At 29.6% G+C, this 23661-nt stretch overlaps 1 protein-coding gene across 1 annotated transcript; it reads right to left on the bottom strand.

Annotated features, from left to right (window-relative positions):
* Nucleotides 1–1172: 1172 nt before the first annotated feature.
* Nucleotides 1173–5509, bottom strand: LOC127261275 (glutamate receptor 3.2-like). Its single transcript, XM_051289550.1, has 6 exons — nucleotides 4869–5509; nucleotides 2981–4320; nucleotides 2483–2760; nucleotides 2324–2355; nucleotides 1844–2238; nucleotides 1173–1760 (listed from the first exon to the last, which is right to left on the bottom strand). The coding sequence occupies exons 1-6, from the start codon at nucleotides 5125–5127 to the stop codon at nucleotides 1332–1334; spliced, it is 2733 nt and encodes a 910-aa protein (XP_051145507.1). The 5' UTR covers nucleotides 5128–5509; the 3' UTR covers nucleotides 1173–1331.
* Nucleotides 5510–23661: the final 18152 nt, after the last annotated feature.

Here is a 23661-nt window from a genome sequence, read left to right as displayed (position 1 = left end):
TTGATGTGATATTTTAAATGTAAAATAAAATTTTTATGTAATATAATAAATAAATAGTAGGTGTTTGATTTGATATTTTTAGAAAAAAAATAAAAAATTGAAATAATAAAATTAGGATAAAAACCCCACAAGTAAACAAACTAGTTTACATGTAAGAACACAATTTTGTAAGAACACAATTAATTTATTGAGCATGCCCCATGAAAAAGAAAAAATTATAAATCAATAAACAAACTGAAGGAGTATCTTTTTTTTACAATTATTTAAGAGAACAAGTCTTGTAAGGTATTTTTTACTCCAGGGTGCGACTCGTGATCTTGAGGTTACGGATTCAAATCCATAAGCTTTGAGGTTATGCATGTTACATATGATTTGCCGAGTGTGACTTACCTTTGTTAAGCTTAATTTGAAGGCTGAGTAGAATGAGTTCCTGATTAATAAAGGCTCATATTTTAAAATATTGTCTATTATTATTATTATTATTATTATTATTATTATTATTATTATTATTATTAAATTTTAACTTTTATTTTATATTTTTTTTTCATAATTATCTTATTTAATTTTAAAATTAAATTTTAAAACTCTAATCATATATTTTTTTCTATCTCTTTTTTCCTAGCCACGTCACTATATTTTTTTAAAATTTAATCATCGTCTACACTTATTTACTTCACATCCTGTAGCATTGCCTCCACCGACTCAAACCAAACCCGCCTCACATTCTTTCTTATCTCTTTCACCGTCCTTCAGTCCTTCTCATTTTTTGAACTTCCGGACAGACGTCTCTCATCTTCTTTTCTCAAATTACCATTGTCCAGACGGTCACATTTTGTCCAATCGACGTCAATAGTAAAATATATTTTAATCATATGTTTATAGGGCCTATAGTTTATTTTTGTTCATGGTCCCAAAAAAATCATAGTCGAGAGCTTAGGGTAATAATTGAAAGCTCTACAGTATCACGCCGACCCTCAAATGAACCACAACGAACAACCCAAAACACATCATTCAGATTTCAACTTATGCCCAAACACGAAATACTAAGGGCAGAAATGCCTAAAAAGAAAATTAGTGTTTCAAAAAAACACCAAAAGTTCAAATAATAAAATTTCAAAACATTTGACAAAAAAAACACATAAATCTACCAATCAAAAACAGCAGATGCAGGAATCACTAATCAAATTATGTATATAAATTCGTGTATATATATATATATATATATCATCGTCATCATCCATCCTGCTACAACTTAAAGACAACATGAAATCTACATATCTCACGTTGAAACTGAACCAATCTTTCAATTTTCTACGTATACTATAACAGATCTATTCTTGGAATCCATTAGATGTGTTGCTCCTTGACATTGTGTTTCTGTCTGTGTTTGAATTCCTTTTTCTTTTCAGCCTATTCTTCAACTCCTCCTCCTTCTCGTCGGCGAACGATAGGAACCGTTGGATGGGCATCGACAGCGAGCTGCTCGCCCGAGAGCGTTCCGACAGGTGAGGAAAGTATCGCCTGAACTTGTGCACCGTCACCCCGAGATACACGACGAGTGCGAGTAAGCACGCAATCCCGCATATGATGAAAAGCCCCGAAAAGGTCCTCAGCTGAAGTTGCGAGTCGTCGGAGCTCGCCTGCCCGCACGTCCGCGTCTTCAGCCACTTGTCGTGTATCTTCTCGAGCTCCCCGTTTTCCGATAAGTTCAGGATCGCCGTCGACATGTCCAACGCTAGCGGCGAGTCCCTCGGAAACGCCTGCAAATTTCAAGAATCTTCATTTAAGTACGTCGTAAATATATTTACGGAATTGCGAGTCGAATTTACGAAATTGAACTCACGAATCCCCATCCGCTTTTCGTGAATTCTTGCCCGACGGTTTGGAACTTGCAGTAGCTGGCGAGGAAGATGTCGACGTATGGGCGTTCGTCGACGATTGCCGTGACTCTGCCTGTGGTTAAGGCATCTGCGTATTCTTCCGGGGAGCCGAGAGCGACAAGTCTTGATTTCGCAATGTTGAGTTCATTATTTAAATAGCTTTCGGCGAAAGAGCCTTCTTGGAAACCGATACGATCGTTAGTCGAGATCAAGGAGTCGATCCCTCTGATAGTCGGAGTTAACTGCTGGACGGTGAGGATCGATGTCAAGCTGGCGGTGTAGCTCGACGTGACGATTAATACAACGAAAAGCCAGATTATTAGAACCAATCGGCCAAGCGTGCTCACGGTATTTTCTCCTGAATAAAATTACGAATCGACACAAATCAATGAAACGAAATGAAATATGCTGCTCTCGAAACAATCTTGGCACCGTGTACTTACTGTGTGAGAAGAACATTGTCGAGAAGCCAAACCTGAGAACAATTTTAAACGGTTTTAGAAGCATGAGTCGATCAAAAGACACAAAAAGCTCGAAAAAATTGTAACTTTACACGATTTTCGTATGAGAAATGAAGCAAGAACAGAGCTGAGATGATTCACCATAACATCGTTATCAGTTGCTTCTTCGGAGGGCCTCGGAATTCATCATTTATGCGGTGCTCAAGGATCCAAATCACAAATCCAATGACGAGGAAGAATGCGGCGGTCGTCACCCACATTAAGGGCGTAAACGGCGCCATGAAAGACCATGAGCTGTATTTCACCTTTCGGATCGGCGCCACCACAACGAGCCCTGATTCTATGTACGGCTGCGTGAAATCAGCGATCCTCGTGCGGTTCGTTACTATAGCAATATCGCCGACGACTGCGTCGAAGACCTACATGAACCAAATCATACTGATTGTTATATTATATAAATAACCGTCTCACCTAAAAATTTAAGTTGATAAGGATACGCATCATTTATTTATTTATCTATAAACTTATTTATCTATAAACGGCAGTCAGCCAACACTGATCATTACTCAGTACTCGTTCAAACTTGTTTCCAAATTCATAATAATAATCGTAACAATATCAACAAATGTGTGCGCTTACATTCGAGGCGACCATGTTGACAAGATCCGAGTAGTGCGGATTCTTCCGGCCGTCTCCGAACAGGATGAACTTGTGGGGTACGGCGTAAGGCAGCAAGTTTACGGCAGCGAGGAATACGTCGATCGAGTATCCGTGAATCTCGTTCGTGTTGTTATCCTTCGCAACGAACGAGCGGAAGCTTACCCTGTCCGGAACCCCGATTCTCAGCTCTCTTCCGTTACGCGGGAAAACCCATCCTCGTGGCTTGACAGTCGTCTGTCCCGGCCAGACAACATTCCCCAATTTCTGACTCGCAGACGAACGGTTAGGTTTCTTGGAGTAAAGAAACTCGGGAGGTACAATCGAAAGCCCTGAATAGTTAGACCAGTACCCGATTTTCCTATACTCCTTCCCAACAACATTCAGAATTTCGAAAGCAGGGCGAACTACAGCCTTATCCGAATTGAACGCGATCGGACCAGTTAAACCTGTCGTGTTGGTATCCAATATCTGTTGAAGCAGCTGATTCCCGCCGTTGAATGTGCTCAACGCGCCGAGATTGAGCGCTCCGGCCCGGGAGCCGAAAATGTCGGAGTTATTCGAAAACGAGATTATCCCGCCGCGATCAAGAAACACATCGAGAGCATTAGCAATAGTCCAGACAGTATCGTAAGCGTATAGTCCATACGGATTCAGACCGATTGAACCGTTGCTTAATCTTTTCCATCGCGCCAAGAACGCCCTTTTCCTGTCTGTCTCGGGCGTGTGAGGCCGGAAAGTTAGAACTCCTCCAACAGATTTAGGATCATCGACGAGCTCCGGGCTGGAATCGAGGACAGTCGACAGCCAAGCCGTGGCGAGCCAGACGTACCCTTTACTCATCATGTTAAGCTTCCGAGCTAATCTGAAAACTCTGAGTCCAATCACGGCATAGGCATGAACGACAATGACGCGCGACTCCATCATCGAAATCTTCGCCAACTGTTCTGTGATATTACTCTCTGTTGCCAACGCCTCCGGTGGTAGCAATGCCTTGTAAGTGATTCGACAACGCTTTGATGCTAATTGGTCCCCGAGCGCACTCATACTGCCCCGGCTCTGGTCGTCGTCAGGGTAGATCACTATGACCTCTCTGAAACCAAAGTGGCTCACTGTATCAGCTATGGCCGACATTTGGTAAAGATCGTTGGGAGCCGTCTGGATGAAGTACGGATATTGAAGCGAAGCCAGGGTCGGATCCAACGCAGTACACGACAGCATAGGGATGTGGAGTTCGTTGGCGAGGTGTGACAATATGTGAGCCATGCCGGGGACTTGAGGGCCAATGATCGCCACCGTGTCAGTCGCCATGAACTGCAGTCCTATTTGTGTTTCAGACAGCATCACAAGATGTATTAACGACACAACTATGAGTATAAACTATCATCTTCAACCTACTAGGTGGGATCAAATCTCCGATATAAATTAAATAGATGATGTTTAATAAATGATGCGTATCCTAATAGCTTAAACTTTTAGGTAAATGGTTATTTAATATCTTTAACATTGTATCAGAGTCGGAAAATCCCCTGTTTGAGTCCTACTACACTCATTCGTCGACATTCACATGCAAGATTTGCAAGTATATACACCTTGCACGTGATCCCTAATAGCTTACCCTTTTAAGTGAGATGATCCTTAAATATCTTCTAACAAAATCGAATCGAAACATTGACTTAGCAAACTCAATCAGACATTGAGGCATATCAAAATGCATCAATACTAACAATCTATATATATGCGAAAACATCAATGCCTAAGAACTGAGTTAAACACATGAAGAAGCACAATTTCAAAGAAGCAAATATATGCATATATAGATATATATATATATATATGGTTTGTTTGTAAAAAATGGATGTAGAAATACCTCCAATGATGGCAAGAAAGCCATTGTAATTAGAATCATGTTTGTAGAGGGCCAATTTGGTCCCTTTAAGGACAGTGGGATCAGAATTAACATCATCCACAGCTGCACTCAATGCAATATTTGCAACTTTCCCATTAATAGTTCCAAACACAAAAATTGCCCCAATGTTGACAACATCTGGCCTTGAGGCTGATTCACAAAACCCCACAAACAGAAGATGCAAGAGCACCAAAAACAACAACCCCCACAGAAGATTCATTGCAAGAAATCAATTGATCAAGAAACCCTCAAGCCTATTCATTTCAAGAAATCAATGGTTCAAGAAACACAATTCATCACAAAAACCTGTGGGCCAAAACAAGAAATTGAAAAAAGAGGAGGATTGATGGGGAGATTCAGAAATCTTGAGACAAGGACCTGTGGGTAAAGCGAAAAAGAAGATTCTTGAGAAGCAACAAGACCAGCAACAAACAGTACAGAAAACACCTTTTGGAAGGAGGAGGAGCAATCGAAGAATGTGGCCTCAAAGTAAACAGTGCATGAGGAAACAAAAGTAAAACTTAGGTTATCCTCTTCCTCCTGGAGCAGCAGAGCTCAATCAAAATGATTATTAAGCTACAGAAATGCTACAATACCCCCCCCCCCCCCCCCCCACCCATCACCAGAAGAAGAAGAAGCTGAGAAACAATTAACAATACACTCTCATGGAGTTTAATTAATATTCCCACCAAAAAAACAAAAGTAAACATAAAAAATTCAGAGAATTTTCACAAGAAAGAGAGAAAGAGTGGATAGGAGTAGGAGAGGAGAGAGAGGAGAGCCCACTTGAGAATTTAATTTAATTTAATATATTTGAAGTGGAGAGAATACTTGAGAACGCAGAAAAGAGAGAGAGAGAGAGAGAGAGAGACCCACAAAATACAATACAAAAAGAATAACAAAAAGAGAACCCTCCTCCATAGTACATCCCATCGCCATCTCCATCTCCATCTCCATTTTCCAGTCTCCACTCGAAAGGTCAGGTCAGGTTGGGTGGGTGGGTGATCACGGTCACAGCGTGAACGTGTACGGAACAATCCATAATAAAGGGTAAGGGTCGATCATCAGTGCGAGCCAGTCAGTGTAATGAAGGAATCGAATTTGCCAAATCAAAAGCATTGCATCCTCTGAAAACGTAACCAGCAACTTCGATTTGATTTAATTACTCATTGTTTTCTCAAGCTTTGCTTTGCATATATTCTCCACACTCCACTCACTTCGTTTTATATATTACTTATTAGATTAAAAGGACATGTGTTTGTTTTCGTATCTTTCACATTTATATACTTCTTCAGTCGCCAATATTCGTTTTACTCTGACACCAAAATTTACTATTATCAGTGATATAATTATAAATAATTAAAAAAAATAACCAAATAAGTGGAACAGACATAACGAAAAAATAGACATGATAAATGGTACTGAGAAAGTAATATATATATATTGGTTCTAATAAATAATTTAATACTCTCTCCGTCCAACTCTGATGGTTTCGATTACTTTTGATTTTTGACTATTAATTTAATTGTTATATCAAAATGTAGTAAAAATTAAAAAAAAAAATTGTAAAAATACTTCAATTAGTGTCTTATAATATTAATAAAAAAAAAATTTTGTAAAAAAATTTATATAAATATAAATATATTTTTAATATTAAATACAAATTATATAGGAAGGGATAGCGTGTGAAAATAGAAATTGGAGAAGAAGGTAGCATGCGCATGAAAGGATTAAAAAACAAATATATACTCCTCATTCGCATATAATTTGTCCCTATTTTCTATTTTTTTCCGTCCCATTTAACTTGTCCTTTTTATTTTTGGAAATATAATTATGCAGCATTTTAAATTTTAAATTTTATAATTTTCTTAATTTTAATTAAACTATTTACTTATTTTAATTTTAATCTATAATTATTTTTACTAAATAATAATTATTTTTACTAATACACTTCTTAATTACTTACTTAGTTATACTTTATGTAAATTCCCGTGTCTACGGTAATACATCCATATTACATGGGATAGAGGGAGTACAATTTATATATTTTATTTATTATAAAAGTCTATAATTTAATATAAAATATCATTTTTAATATTATTAAACAATGTTGCATGTCTAACCTAAAAAAGATATATCCACTCAAAAATAAGAAATAAAGTGAGTATCAAAATAATATTTAGTTTTTAATTATAGTTATTTCGTAAATATTTGTGGGTTATACAACATTAATTACTGGAAATTTATAAATGGTCGTTCTTTCACAAATTGTTGGTTAAGTTTTAATTTGAGTTAAGTTTTTTCTATTTTAATTTTAATTTTTAAATAATATTTTGATGAACTCCATACATCATTCAAGACTTTTTAATAAAATTGGATAATAATCATTTTTTTTATAGTAAAAAATATAAAATAATGATGTAATTTTTTGCTAAAAAAACAAAAATATTGTTTTATAAAAATTCAAAAAAATAAAAAATAAATATAATTTTGGATGAACAAAAGAGTAATATTTTTATTAGATAATATAATATATTTTTATTTTAAAAAAATGCATACTTAATAGCAGTAAATTTTATCTAAAATCAAAACAAAACAAACCTAATTTGTGGGTATATACAATATTAAAGAGGAATATTACTTAAACCTGTCAAAACGGATTAATGAGGCGGATTGGCCCACAATCCACCATAACCCACAAATAAACGGGTTGTTTGCGGGCCAACTCACAGCGTGGCGGATCAAAATTTCATCAATCTAATCCAACCCACCGGCAGGTGGCGAGCGGAATAGCCTAAGGGCTTTTTAAAAATATTTGAAAATATTAATATTATAAATATTTTTTTAATTAATATTTAAAAATAGTATTATTGTAGAATTTAATTAATAAATATTTTAAAATAAACAACAAATATAAAAATTCTCAATTCTAAATATTAGTATTAGTTAATGTTTTTAAAAAATAATAATAAGAAATACTTTTAAAATAAATCATAATTAATTTTATGAATTTGAAAAAAAGAATTATAAAATAATAAAATGGAAGACGAAATGATGAAAAATCAAAATAAATAAGATAAAGAAGAAAAACAACATGTAGACAATATTTTCATTAATTTATTTAAACTAATGATAATATAAATTTTATTTTATTCGTCTTAACTAAAAATATCTTTTTTCAGTATATTAAAAATAATAATATGTTATTTATTAAATAAAGTGTACAAAATAATTTTGATATTTTTTACTCTTTGTATGTTATTTATAAATTAATTGTATTTATAATGGTATATTTGTAATTTAACTAAAATTAAAATAACTCTATATTAATATTTGATTACTTATATTATAATTTTTTAATGTGACAATAAAAAAAAAAGATAAAAAAAATACATTTAGTTGAGACGAGTGAAGTATTAATTATTATATTTAGTTGGTCTGCAGGCTAACCCACTCTCAACTCACAGCTTACGTGGGTTGGCCCATTTAGACCCGTATTTTAACGGGTTTAAAAAATCACAACTCAATCCTCCTTAAAAGTGAGGTGGAGCGGGCCAACCCGACGGACTCAACCCATTTTGACGGCTCTAATATTACTATTCGCGATATCAAATTATATACAATAATGAAATTAAATCGAATATATGAGAAAATTAAATTAAATTGAATTTACTTACCCAATTCATTGGTTGTATATATCTTTTACTTTTGGCTATAATTCAATGAAAGGCGTCTACTATATTTAGTCATAGTACTACAAAAAGATGATAGACCATTTGGTGCATTGAATCACGAGGAAAATTTTAAAAATAAAAATACACACATGTAGCATCAAATTGAGTGTTACTAAAGCCGACAAGGTCAAGTATGTAACAATACTTCTTAGTCATGTAAATATACGTTTATTTGATCATGCACGAATTTTAATAAAAGTGAGTAATAATTATTAATTTTTTTATATTAAAAAACAGTACAAAAATAAAATAATTTTTTATTTAAAAAAAATAAAAAATATTTTTAAATGAAAATCTAAAAAAAAAAAATTTTTTTTCGAATTTTCAAAATTCCAAAAACCTAAAATATCGTTTGTCTACACAAAGATGGAGTTTGGTGGGAAGAATTTGCTCCAATGCAATCATTACATTGTACTAACCATTTTTTTGTGTTGTGTTTATTTTTTTATTTTTTTAAACTTTTGTATATTAATTCCTTTTATTTATTTTTCAAATTTTTTAAAGATAATATTAATTTTAATATAAAAAGTGATTTTATATAATATTTCATTCGTTTCATTTATTATATCCGCGTTTCTTTTAATTTGTCCTGTTTGTTTTATCATATATCTTTTTGAAAAAAAATATATAATTTAATCTATGGTAAATTTTAAACTTCACTGTCACAAATCCAACCCTCGTACCATCAGGCCATCCCTCACGGGCAAGCATTGTGTTTGTTGATGTCATATGATGTCTTTATATTATATTTGATTTGTTTGATGATTTTGTTAGTTTATAGTTTTTTATTAGAATATCTCATAATGTAAACTTTTAAAATCAAATTAGGTGAATATATTGTTAGAATATATTTCGGCTGATATGTAAGTATTTGATGATTGTCTAAATAGCGATCCATTGTTGTAGTCTCGACGAAATAATTGCATAACATATATTACTCGAATTTGCACACTATTATGAAAATTTGTAAAAGAAGAATAATTACGTGTATTTATGTTGGGGAAATGGTGGGATAAAAAAGAATAATGACTTGGATATTTGTATCGGATCGAGTTTAGATTTACTATTTAAAAGTTGTATTTCGATTCTACTGTTGGGTATAACGAAATCAACTTTATAGGGATAATCCATACGATTTCTTTGATTTCGACAGCAAAATCAAGAGCAAAACTCAAAATTATAATGTATAAGAAATGCGTATAAAGTAGAATAAATCAGAATTAATTCCGATATTTACAGAATAAATTATTGATTTTTAATTCCAGAGTTTGCATCCTATTTATAAATTTATTGCAGTGTGAAATTGAGAAGTCTCTTTTCACAAAATAATACTCCCTCCGTCCCATAAATATAGTCTTAATTGGGTTGGACACGAGATTTAAGAAATATTGATATTATATTGGTAGTTGGTAAAAAGTATAGATAAAAGACTTTTTTGTCTTTGTGAGTGTATTAGTGTAAAAAGTAGTGGCAATTGTGTAATTGAAATGAAAAAATAGGGATAGTTTTATGGTGATATGGTTATTTATGAAAACAAAACTATTGTTCTGTGACAGATAAAAATGATAAACAAGACTATTATTTTTTTAAAAAAAATTACAATACTCTAATTTGAGGTAAATTAGTATGATGGTGACCTTGATTAGCGTATCATAAATAAATAGACAACACATAATTTCATTTAACACAGTATATTGTGCTAGCTAAAACTATGACTTTTAGTTTAAAATGTTTGGACACATCAGTTTTTTTAAGAATTTGGAGGCATTTTAAGACATTAACAATATACAATATTATTATAAAAAATATATATATACAATATACAAACCCATTAATATAATATATAAAATATATAAATTTTATTCACTCTATCAAAATTTAATAATTTCATACAAAATATTATTTTTACATTATGAACATCATTCTTAATATCTAACATGTGAAAATAATATATCAAAATTATGTAAATAATTAATATAGGGATAAGATCAAACCTAAATCTAAAACTACTAAATTTAAAATGGAATATCTAAAATATCCATACATCCCTTTCAAACTCAAAATGTATAACATAAATCAAACTTGAGTTTGCAAGGATTGATCGAAGATAACACGGTACAGCCACAATAAAAAATTGAATATCTAAAAATATTTCAACATCCTGGAAATTGAAAAATTACATTGTATTGATTATCAAAATAAATAGTCTATAGACAATATAAAAATAGACTCAAATCTAATAATTTAATATATACGAATAAGATCAAATTTAAATATAGATCTACTAAGAGTGTGATTGGTAATCAGCTGTTAGCTGATTCAATTAGCTATTAATGTATAGTAATTCAATTAGCTGGTTTCACTAGCTGATTTAATTAGTTGTATTAAAGTGTTTGGTAAAATAACAGTTTAATATTAGTTGTTTATATATAAAATGACAATTGAGGACATTTATATTTTTTTAAATTTTTTTAATTGTGTTTTTTTTTTTAGTTTTAAAAATTTAAAAATTTTTGTTTTTTAGTTATTTGAAATGACGAATGTGTTATAAAATATTTTTTTATTAATTTTAGATGTGAGCAAAATAATATTATATATTTTATTAAGAAATATGGATATTTTTTTATTAAAAAATGATGTAAAATATAAAATAATAAAATTTTTGTGTATATATTTATTATATTTATTATTGATTAATTGATTATATTTATAATTTTTAATAAATTTATTCTGTTTTATTTAATTTTAATATAAAAAGAAAATAATAATATTTATGTTTTTATTTTTATTTTATTTTATTTTAATAAGTATATATAGTTTACAAATAAAATTAATGTATATATAAAAATTAATTAATTTAAATTTATAAAAATAAAATTATAATTTAATAAATAGTATATTAAAAATAATTAGTGCAATAGAAAATATATTTATATATATGTGAAATAAATAATAACATTTTAAGGACAAATAAGGAATAATAAAATTAAAGTAAAAAAGCTCTTCCAAAACGATGGGTTATATAAATATTTAGAAATTAGCTTTTGGGGCCAATAAATTATTTAAAAAGCTAATTTACCAAACACCTAAAGCTATTGAAAAAATTGTTTGTCAAACACGCCATAAATTTAAAATTTAATATCTAAAATATTTCAACATAACATAAATAAATATATCTATTCAAAAATACAAAATTAACAAATCCAAAAATAATCATAAGGGCTTACCAATTTTCTTATATTCCCTCCGTCCCAATACAATAGTCTTGTTTACCATGCTTGTCCGTCCTAAAACAATAGTCTTATTTCCATAAATAACCCTGTTACTATAAAACTATCCATACTTTTTCATTTTTATTACACAATTGTCACTACTTTTTACACTAATATACTCACAAGGACAAAATAAATTTTTATCCATACTTTTTACCGACTATTAATATAATATAAATATTCTTTAAATTCCGTGTCCAATCCAATTAAAACTATATTTATGGGACGGAGAGAGTATCACCATCTTGGATTGCCTTTATTATTATTATTATTATTATTATTGTGTTATGATTCTTATTTTGCATTTGTTTCAATTTAATATTTGGAAACAATTATTATGATTGTTGGTGGTGGTGGTTGTGACGACGACCATGGGTAATAATAATGAGACACAACATAAGACAATAATTAAAACATTTACTAATAATATTAAGGGTGTGTTTGGTATGGTGGATGACGTGGAATTATTTGATCTTTATGTAGTACTTGAGCATCAAATATACCAAACACATCCTAATTTTATAAGTAATAAACAGTGATAATTAGAATAGTCCATATAATGAAGCACGTTTGAAACTCCCCAAATGGGTATTATTATATTACTCCATTCGTCCCAAATATCGTGTCTGCTATACTGTAGACACGGTATTTTAGGAGAGGTATAATTAGTAGATAATTAAAAATGTATTAGTAAAAATAATTATTCTATAATATAAATAATTATAAATTAAGATTAAGATAACTAATTAGTTTAATTAAAATTAAAAAAAATTAAAAATTTAAAATGAGATTAAAGTGTGTAATCATTTTCCAAAAAAGAAAAGTGACATGGTATGTGGGACGAACAGAAACGGCAACGTGGACATGATATCTGAGACGGAGGGAGTACATTATACAGTCTAGACTCTAACCCTTGTTATACACCGTAATAATATAATACACTAATTTATTTATTTATTTTATTATTTATATTATTCAAATCAAAATCAACGGTTTCAATAAAAAATACTTCCCCCGTTCCGGTGTAAAGTTGTTATTTACTTTTTGCACGTAAATTTTTTAATATTAGTATTATAATTGGTTATAGTAAAAAAGACGAAAATACCCCTGTTAGTATTGTGTAATATAAAAGTAATGACATTTGTGTAAAATAGTGTAAGTTGGAAGGATATTTATTATGTTAGGTAAGTAGTACAATTACTAAATTAGGAAATGGTAACCTTGTCTTGGGACAGACGAAAATAGAAAATGACAACCTTTCAATAGGACGGAGGAAATATATTATTTTCTATCACAAAATATAACATCAAAATAGCATTTAAACAAAAAAATCAAATTAATATTTTATTTCAAATCAATTTCAAATTACAATCAAATCAATTGTTCACTCTCAACATAGTTAGACTCGAAAACAACATTCGTTCACAAAGAATTTAGAGTCGGAAAAGACTTGTTTGCTCACAACAGAGCTACAGTAAAAAATAGGACTCGCCCACTTTACTAGACTTGGAGTCGAAAATAGAATTTGTTCGTTCATAACGGAGTTAGAGCCAAAAACAAAATTCATTTGGTCTCAATAGAATTATAATTGAAAATAAAGCTCTAAAAAAAATTAGAGTTAAAAAGCAAAACTTTGTCAGTCAAAATTGAAATGACAGCAACGGCGGACGAAGACATATACATCAATAATCATATCAACAAATACGTGATATAACGAGTCATAAATTTAGAGAGAAATTAACTTTGATAACATGTTAAAATATAAAATTAAAATTCTTTATTTCAACATAAAAACTCGTTTAAATTTATAATAACTACAAACATCTAAATAAGTTAAAAATCCTACAAATCTATTAAATAAAACAAATATCATATATATAATATATATTGTTGAATATGTTTTATGACCTTTATTCCCACTTTAAATATAAGGAGGGGGAATGATGAAGCAAAATTGACCAAGTTTTATTGTTTGTTTGGAGTTTTGAATTTTGAATTGGAATTTGAATAATAAATACTTTGAATTTGAATTGAATAGTTGTACGATGTGATATAAATAGGTGTTGATGTGATGTTTTGAATGTAAAATTAATTTTTAATATAATATAAAAAATGAAAAATAGGTGTTTGATTTAATATTTTTGGGAGAAAAAAATTGGATGAATAGTATAAATTCAATCCAATCGGCCGAACAAACACACCCTTAAATTAATCAATTAATAATTAATATATTCAATTTTGGCAGTGAAATGTTAGTACAGGTTAATTCCACATGTCTATTGTCTTGTGTGTGCCGATCAACCAATTCATAAAACATAAAAACAAACATGCATATAATGTCTTTACTGTGTATATGTGTTTCTTTTGGCTGTGGCCTATGCATGGAGTGATGGGACCCTACCCTACCCTACCCTACCCTACCCCACCCTATCCCACCCACCATTTCTGTCTTCTACTATTTTGCTGTATTTTTAGCAATCTATCCTATCTTTTTTTAATTACAATAAATTCTTAAAATTGATTAATCCACAATTTTAATTTTTGTTCTTTTGGAATCTGATATATATACATATTTTACTATGTATTCATCACAATTCTTTATAATAAACAATTTACTAGATTATTTTATTTTACAAAATATTATACCTAAACAATTTATTTGTAAATCAAAAATCAAAATCAAATTGCAAAAGAACATAATCTTATATTGCATTATTATTGGGGCCATCAATTTTGAAGAAACAAATTTTACCGCAACTCCCGGCAGTAATATATATATATATATAATGTATGTTTTTGAGAGATTTTAGATATTTAAATTTAGATTTTTTAAAATTATATTTAGATTTGGTCGTATTCATTAAATTAAATTATTTAAATTTGAGTTTATTGAGTTTATTTTATGCTGCCTATATATTAGCCCTTATTTAAAAAATAAATTTTTTTAAGTTTCCGTAAAATATTCTAACATAATATCGGAGCCTATTTTTCTCCTAAGTTATACATAGCCTAGTAACCTTCGTTTTTTTAGGTACATTCAATTTGAAATGCACCTAGAGGTTTCCAATTTTGAGATCTATCTGCAATTTTGCGTTGGAGTTTGTGTTTTGCCTTAAAGTTTGAGTTTGCGTTCAAGAACATAAACTTTGTTGAGAGCAGTAGAGGTGACGTCGGACAAGCAACTGTTATGTGCGAGAACAGAAATTTAGTCGAGAGTAAGTGGCAGCAGCAACGGACAAAACATTTGTTATTTGTGTTTACATTAGAGTTTGAGTCTCTGTTTGAAAACAAAAGCTTTGTTGAGAACGACAGAAGCGACGTTAGATGAGCAATTGTTATGTGTGAGAACAAAAGCTCAGTCGGGAGCGACGGTGCAATGATGGACAAAGCAACTATTATTCGTCTGCATTAGAGTTTGTGTCTACGTTCGAGAACAGAAGCTTAGTTGAGAGCCGAGAAGGTGACGTCGGACGAGTAATTTTTATGTGCGAGAATAGGAGCTCAATCGGGAGCGACAACGACAACGACAGACCAAGCAACTGTTATTTGCGTTTGCATCTTTTAATTTGTGTTCAATTTTCTTGTCAAATTCATGTTGGTTTTTGCTATCCTACTTGAATTTTAGGGGATGTTGAAAGGTTTTAGATATTTAGTTTTAGATTTAGATTTGATTATATCCATTAGATTGGGTTATTTAGATTTGAGTATATCGAATTTACTTTATAGGCTCTTTATTTTAATAATCAAATAATGTAATTTTTTAGGTTTTCATAAAATATTTTAACAGTATGATATATAATTATTTTATAATTTTGAGTGTGATGTCTTATAAGACATTTTTTTATATATATATTTTTAAAAATCAATAAATAGCAAAATATAGGTAGAGCTTCGAGAATTCTAAAAGGGTTTTTTTGTATACTTATCAAAAATGTATGATTTTATATTGTATTTTACACTTGTATCGATAGTTATATGTATAATGAATTTAACAAACTAACCAACTATACACACCACTATTTGGTGGCCCACAAGTTGTAACAAACTCTGGAAAAAATAATAAACTAAAAATCTAATATGTAACAAGAACTAACACAAAAAACAGCAAGAGCAAGAGGCTTGGAAAAAAACGTTGTTAGGAGGAAGAGACATAAACGAGATCAATGAATCCAAAGTATAGTGTTTGGCGAATGAAATAGCACACAATATAAACAAGTTTTGTGTTTTTATGATGGGCAAGTGTGTTATTATTATTATTATTTTCTATACAACTAGTTCTTTTTCAATGGAATTTTTCCAGATGGAGTTACTCGAACATAAGTTGTAAGTTCCTAATCAATGACAAAAGCGACATTATGACACACAAGAAGTGGTGATAAGTATTTGAGATAAAAGTGTAGATGCATGACAAATGTAGTCTTGCATCCATGCAACTCTTTTTGTTTTTTGGTGTTTAGGGAGGATAAGTGAGTTGATAATTAGTTTAGGATTAGGTTGAGGTGATGGAAAAACATCAGATAATGAATCGGGTGGGTAAAGAGGTAGGGGACACAACTTTGGAATATGAAGAATAGTCTGAATTGGAGTTGTATTTGTATAAATTGGTTGCACTAGTGTATAAGTAATGTATGGTTATTGAGTAAATGAGGTATGTCCTTGATAGACTAAAATGATTAAGTCAATGTGGGGGTTGAAGTAAGTATATAGTATAGAAACATTTATTCAAAAAAAAAAAGTGATTCACATAAAAGATCACATCATGGAAAATCATTCATTTCCTTTGGTCTAAATCATAAAGTTTGTAACATTTTTTATTAATATGGAAGCCAAGGAAAAATGCATTTGTGAGCTCTATGATCAAATTTTTCTTTACAAGGGTTAATATTTGTAAAATAACATAAATGATCAAACACTCTACGGAATGTGTAATTGAGTAAGAATGTAGACGTTGGAAATGAATGGATCAAGATAGAAAATGTAAAGAAAATCTATTGAGAAGATGAGTTAGATTAACATACCTGAGAATTTAAGAGTTTTGAAATAGCAGAATTCAAATAAATAGCAAGATATGTTTATACTTGATCTCTATTCTTTCATTTTGTTACAATGAATGGGGGCATGAGTAGTGATAGTCAGTGTAATGTTGATGGAACAAAACTTAGAATTGATGATTCAAGAATTCGTCACCATTATTAATATGAATTTTCTTACTAAAGAAACAAAATTGAGCTTGCACATAAGTTATGAAATTGACAATAAATTGATGGATGGTTTGCTTGTTTGAAACAAAATAAGTCCATATTTCTCTTACAAAATCATCAATAATGGTAAAAAAATAATAACAACCATTAAGAACTGTTGGTTTCTAAGGTCTCCAAGTGTCCAAATAGACTAAATCAAACAACACATAGTCATTTTTTTTATAACATGGGAGCCCTCAGCCGCTACTCTTCAGGTGCGTTTTGAGTAAAGCCTCGGTCGAACCTAATAACAAGCACATAATCATTTTTGTTAAATGGTTTTTTGTGTTGTTATTTTTTGTGACGTACATCACAAGATCGTATATCTAAAAACATATTAAAAGGCAAGTTTTTAAGGTATTTATGAATGACATGTCTAAGTTTACGGTACCATAGAATAAAACTAATAGTTATAGTTGAGAACAAGACAAATGAAGATAAGAAAGTGGAGAAGGGATATAAAGATTTTATTCTTGACATGTGGCCAGCACTTTTTTAAAATCAAGTCATATATCATATAGTTAAGCAAATCCTTTGGCAGAGATTAAAATTGAACTAATTTGGACTAAGATGTTACTTCATAGTCTCAAGAATTCTCAAAAGTTATATATATATATATATATTTGTCATGAGTATGATTTTTGTATTGTGTTTTATACTTGTGTAGATAACTAACTATATATAATTTAACAAACTAACCAATTCCATATGTGAGTAATTAGCGACTCATAAGCTAACAAATTCTGACAAAAAACAACAAACTAAGAATCTAAGATACAATACTGTATTATTACTCTTCATCATCATCATTGATCACTTCTATATAAAACTGTAAGACTGTATAATAATAATAATAATAATAATAATAATAGAACGAAACATTTGTGTCCATCACATTACCTTTAAATATACACGCTTTTGACTGTAAGGAGTATTAAATTATTAAAATTGTTGGTATAATTTTGGTTGTTGTTACGTCTTTCACAAGTTCATCATACAAACAATAAAGTTTACAAAATTTACCAAATAAAGAACTTAGAACATTTTGAGCTACATGGACACTTCACGCGCTAATTCAGTTTTAGTGTTAATTCAAATCGAATGGTTCTTTTATACGTTGTAGATCAAATTCAAGAATGGCAAAACTTTTTTTTGCAAAAATATATACAAAAAGATTGTGGAGACCAAAAGGGTGTCGGTTCATATAATTTGTTAAAGATAATCAACTCTGATTAAAGAAAAAGTTAGTGAATGATTATATTTTTTTGCTGAAAATTATTTGAGACATTAGTACTTATGTTTTTTATTCTTCATTTATTTAAATACAAAAAAATGTGGGACCACAAAAACCTAAATATATATATATATATCGATAAATATAATTTGTTAAAAATAGCTATCTCCGATGCAATAAAAAAATTAGTGAAAAATTATATTTTGTTGTTGAAAATAATTGGAGGCATTATTATTCATACTTCACATTCTACATTGGTTCAAATATCTTTTTCATGTGATTTTTTTATTAATTATTGTGTGTCATTAGTATTTACGTATACACATATAATATGATTTGAATGAGAGCTTTTCATGCTAAATGTGATGTGAGGAATTTATCATACAAACTCTTATATCTCTTTGATGAGTTATTGTCTTCTCTTTCCAGGAAAACAATTATTTATGTATTGAAGATTTGTTTCGAGTTAGGAATCCATAGTTTGATATAGAAAAATTCAAGAGTGGTTTGCATTTTCTTAGGTATATTCTTACTATTTATTTATTGAAAATTTCATTAGTTCTGAGAAAGTTCAAAATCCACTAGTTTAATAGGTATTTTAAAGATTTTTTTATAAGGCATACCAAATTGAAGAAATGAGAGAGGAATGAAAAGATCGTAATATCCAAAAGATGAGTACAAATCATACAACATTAGATATTGTAACCCGCTATTTGTGAAGGGTGTTGTACATTGCATTTTTGTTAGTTTTGTTGATGCAGGCCCTGTTGGCGACCAAATTGAGTAAATAAATTTAGTATTGTATCATTTTTTTTTATCGAAAACAAATTTAGTATTGTTTTTGTTTTTACTTATTATGTGTGCATCTCAATATCTCTTGTATTTTTTATTGAAATAATATTAATTATATTTTTGTTGTATGTTATTGCTTTCTAGAATTTGACATGTCTAGTAATGCGACAGTCAAATTAACATTAGGGTAAAAATCAATATTAGTCCCAATCAAATTCATTTTTTTTATTATTAGTCCCATTTAAAAATAAATATCAAAATTAGTCTCATAAGAATACTTATCAAAAAGTTATGATCCGGTCTTTTAAAAAATAAATTATCAATTTTGGTCCCACTGTTGAAATTTCAACGGAACCCGCTGATGTGGCCGTAACAAAAGCTGATGTGGCTTAGCTTCGGATCAAACACGACTGTGTTACTTAGAACACGGCCGTGTTGAAACATTCATCACATTCTTTTATGTCTGAGCGTTGAAACATGCCATAGTTCAACAAAAACACGCCCATGTTCAACATCCTACATCCTACATCCTGTACAGGTAGGCGTGTTCACTTCTGCCTACATGTTTCTTTCCTTTCCTTTAACCGCCATATACAACATATTCCTCATAATCTTCTCTCTCCCAATCCAATGCAAATGGGTGGTTGTCTTGTCTTCTCTAAGATTCATCTACGAGAAAAAGTTAGAGAAAGTGAGATTGACACCCCTTAATTTTCTTGACGGAAGGAGAAAAAATCTCAATTATGTGTGTTTAGAGATGCCGAGCAGGTAAGTGAAGGAATGGAAGACATGAGCCTCCCTGCAGCAATGATAGTCATAAGCCTCTGCAATCAACTCATCCTGATATTTTCGGCAGAAAGACTTTGGATTATGTTGATGTGATGGGAAGGAAATGATTTATTGTGAGTCCAGTAAATTGGAATCAATTTGAATTGAATTGAATTTCCGTGGTTCATGGTTAGGGTTTTTATTTTGTAATTTTGGTCTCCTTGATTCGTAACAGTTCCTTAGAATTTCTTCCGCCTGATTTGGGAGAATGGTTTTTCTTTGCAAATCCTGTGGGTTTTGATTACCAATTCATGAGAATTGTTGTTGTCCTATAGCCGAGTTTACTTATTAGTTTCAAATTTAGTTGCAAACTAAGGGTTGTGGAATTTATGCGGATTGTGCGATGCTTACCATAGTTTGGGGAATTTACGGCCGCCTTCACGCAATGTGAAATATTCAAACACATGTGTTTTGTCAATGAACACAGACGTGTTATGCGGACTCAAGGGATATGATGATTGTTTCAACGTAGCCATGTTCTAAGTAATACAACTGTGTTCGATCCGAATCAGAGTCATCTCAGCTTTCGGTACAACCACGGTGGGGAATTCATGGCCGCCTTCACGCAATGTGAAATATTCAAACACATGTGTTTTGTCAATGAACACGGACGTGTTATGCGGACTCAAGGGATATGATGATTGTTTCAATGTAGATGTTCTAAGTAATACAACCGTGTTCGATCCGAATCAGAGTCATCTCAGCTTTCGGTACAACCACGGTGGGACCAAAATTAGTAAAAAAAAAAAGGAAAAAAATTGTATAGGACTAATTTTAATAATATTTTTTGAATGGGACTAATAATGAAAAAAGTAAATTTGATTGAGACAAATATTGATTTTTGATCTTTAACATTATATTGATTCGACTCTATTAGTACGTATATAGACAACAAATAAATAATAATTACATAATAATATAATATTCAGCATATATTCACGCAATAGATAATAATACAATATATTATTACTTTTCAGCATAACATATCTATATATACAATACAATACTATATATAAATTCTAAAATATATGCTTCTGTATAGCATGGTATATGATATAAAATATATATTGTTTATCTTTAGTATATGTGCTTATTGAGTCAAATTGAATGTTGATTTGACTCAATCAATCCTTAAATCGTCGGCCCTACTAATAACATATAATTATATTTCATGACAGTCTATTGTTATTATTCATCCACAAATTAAATAATATATATATATATATATTTTATAATTGAAAAATGGCCCTTGCAATCAAAACTTACAAAAGAACCTGTCATGGCCTCATGCTAAACCAATTTTGCTACAAATAATGACAAAATTCCAGTTTGCTACATCAGCATAAAAAAACAAACAAGTCCAATTAAATATGTTTGTACGCATAAGATCAAGTTGATCATTTTTATATACCCATAATAAAATAAAAATCAATTAATAAATAAATAAATAAAACGATGTGAATTTATTTAAATTTGCTGGTGTTGCAACTTGCAATTAAAGAATATAGCACCAAGATATTTGGAATAATAAAAACTTAAACTAAACTAAACTATAATAAAATGAAATAAATATATATAATAAAGATGCCAACTATTAATACTTTATCCGTCTGTGATATTTAATCCATCTGGGTACGACACGAAATTAAGAAAAATAAATATTTAATCAAAAAATAAAAAGTAATAAAACGATAATTGAGGGTATTTTTAAAAATTTTAATTACTAATTAAAAAAAATAAAGAGAGAATGTAATAAAGTTAATATTATTTACGGTAAATAAGTATTTAATGAAAGATAATACTATCATCTGTCCCACTCAATTTGTCTCATATTTTTATTTCCGATCGTCCTACCTAATTTGTATTTTTTCTATTTTGGAAATATAATTATATATTTTAATCATATTTTTAAATTCATAATTTATAATTTTTTTTTAGTTAAACTATTTAGTCATCTTACTTTTAATCTATAATTATTTTTATTATATAATAATTATTTTTAATGATACACTTTTTAATTATTTACTAATTACATAATATCTCAAGCTTTGCGGCTAAATTAAATAGGACAATTTTTAACCTTTTCACTTTAGTAAATTTAACGGATACACGAAAAAATAAATAAATTTGAGGAGAGGAAAAAACAACAAAGGAAATGCACAAAGCAAACAGGGTCTAAATGTACAAATTTGTCTATAAATGGGCTAAATGTTTAAATTGAGGAACTGCCCAGAAAAAAGAGAGGGGAAGAAGTTGCCCTGTCCCCATTCAAAGATACGAGTTAAGTTGGGTAGGCATGGGTGGGTAGGGTGGGGTAGCGTGGGGTAGGGTGGGGGTGGGGGTGGGTTACATTGCATCATCACATGAAAATTGAGACAGGACAGGACTTGCACAGGCAATTTTATTATAGACAACTTCGTGTAACTTACCTTTATATTGCTGATTTGATTAAAGATTAAAACTACCGTTTGAATTGATTTAAAAAATAAGTAGAAGTTAAAAACGGAAGCACAAGTAGAAAGTAGTTCGATTTTATATTTGGATGAATAATTATAAAAACAGATTTTTATAAAAAAAATTATTTAAATATAATAAAATTAAAAGTGTTTTTAAACTGTTTAAATATAATAGTAATTTAAATAGTATATTGTTTATTAAATTATTTTAGAATTTTATAAATTATATTTAAATTTTTTAATTATCTAAACTAATTAAAAATATATTTATTAGATTTTTTGTATAAACTATATTTGTATTTTTTTATAAAAATTAAAATTAAAAATATACTGTAATTAAATTTAAATAATACTATTCTACAAATTATTCTAACTTTATAAATTATATTTAAAAGTATTAAATTATCTACTATATAATTAAAATTTATATTTTTAAAATTTGATATTTTCAATCATAAATTTTAAATTTACTTAAAATAAAATATATAAATTAATAATTAAAATACAATTATATTTAAATTTTATATAAATACATTATTTTTGTTTTATTATTTAATTTGTTATTATTGTTATTATTATTATTATTATGGTTAAAGTTGTAATTTAAATAGTAAATCTGCTTCTGTTTTTTTCAGAAGTATCCCCTCAGGTGCTTCTCAAAAAAATACTTTTAAAGCCTAAAAGTTGCTTCTACTTTTGAAGAGAAGTCAATACAAATATAAATAAATATTCTTTTTAGAAGAAAAAACCAAAAACACTTTACATAACTAAATCCAAATCCAAACGGGGCCTAATACATCTTTAGCAATATCACAATATATAATATAATTTCAGTACATGTTCTTTCCATTTTTTTATACTCCCTCCGTCTCATATCTATATATATCTATTTGCTTTTTGCGGAGTTTTAGAAATATTAGTATTATATTGGGATAAAGTAAAAATAAAGGTAAAAAAACTAAATTAACCCTATTAGTATTGTATGATATAAAGTAATGAAATTTGTGTAATATAGTGTAAATTAGAAGGGTATTTGTAATGTTAGGTAGATGGTACAATTACTTAAAAAAAAAATGGATACTTTGTTATGAACAGACTAAAATGAAAAAATGGATAGATTGTTAAGAGACTGAGGGAGTATATTGGTAATTTTTTTTATTTTTGTTCGTTTTGAAACAAAATATTTATTTTTTAAAAA

This window comes from Andrographis paniculata, unplaced genomic scaffold, assembly GCF_009805555.1.
Source record: "Andrographis paniculata isolate CXL003 unplaced genomic scaffold, ASM980555v1 Contig62END, whole genome shotgun sequence".
NCBI classification, from domain to species: Eukaryota; Viridiplantae; Streptophyta; class Magnoliopsida; order Lamiales; family Acanthaceae; genus Andrographis; species Andrographis paniculata.
This window is presented reverse-complemented; position numbering and strand designations above follow the sequence as displayed.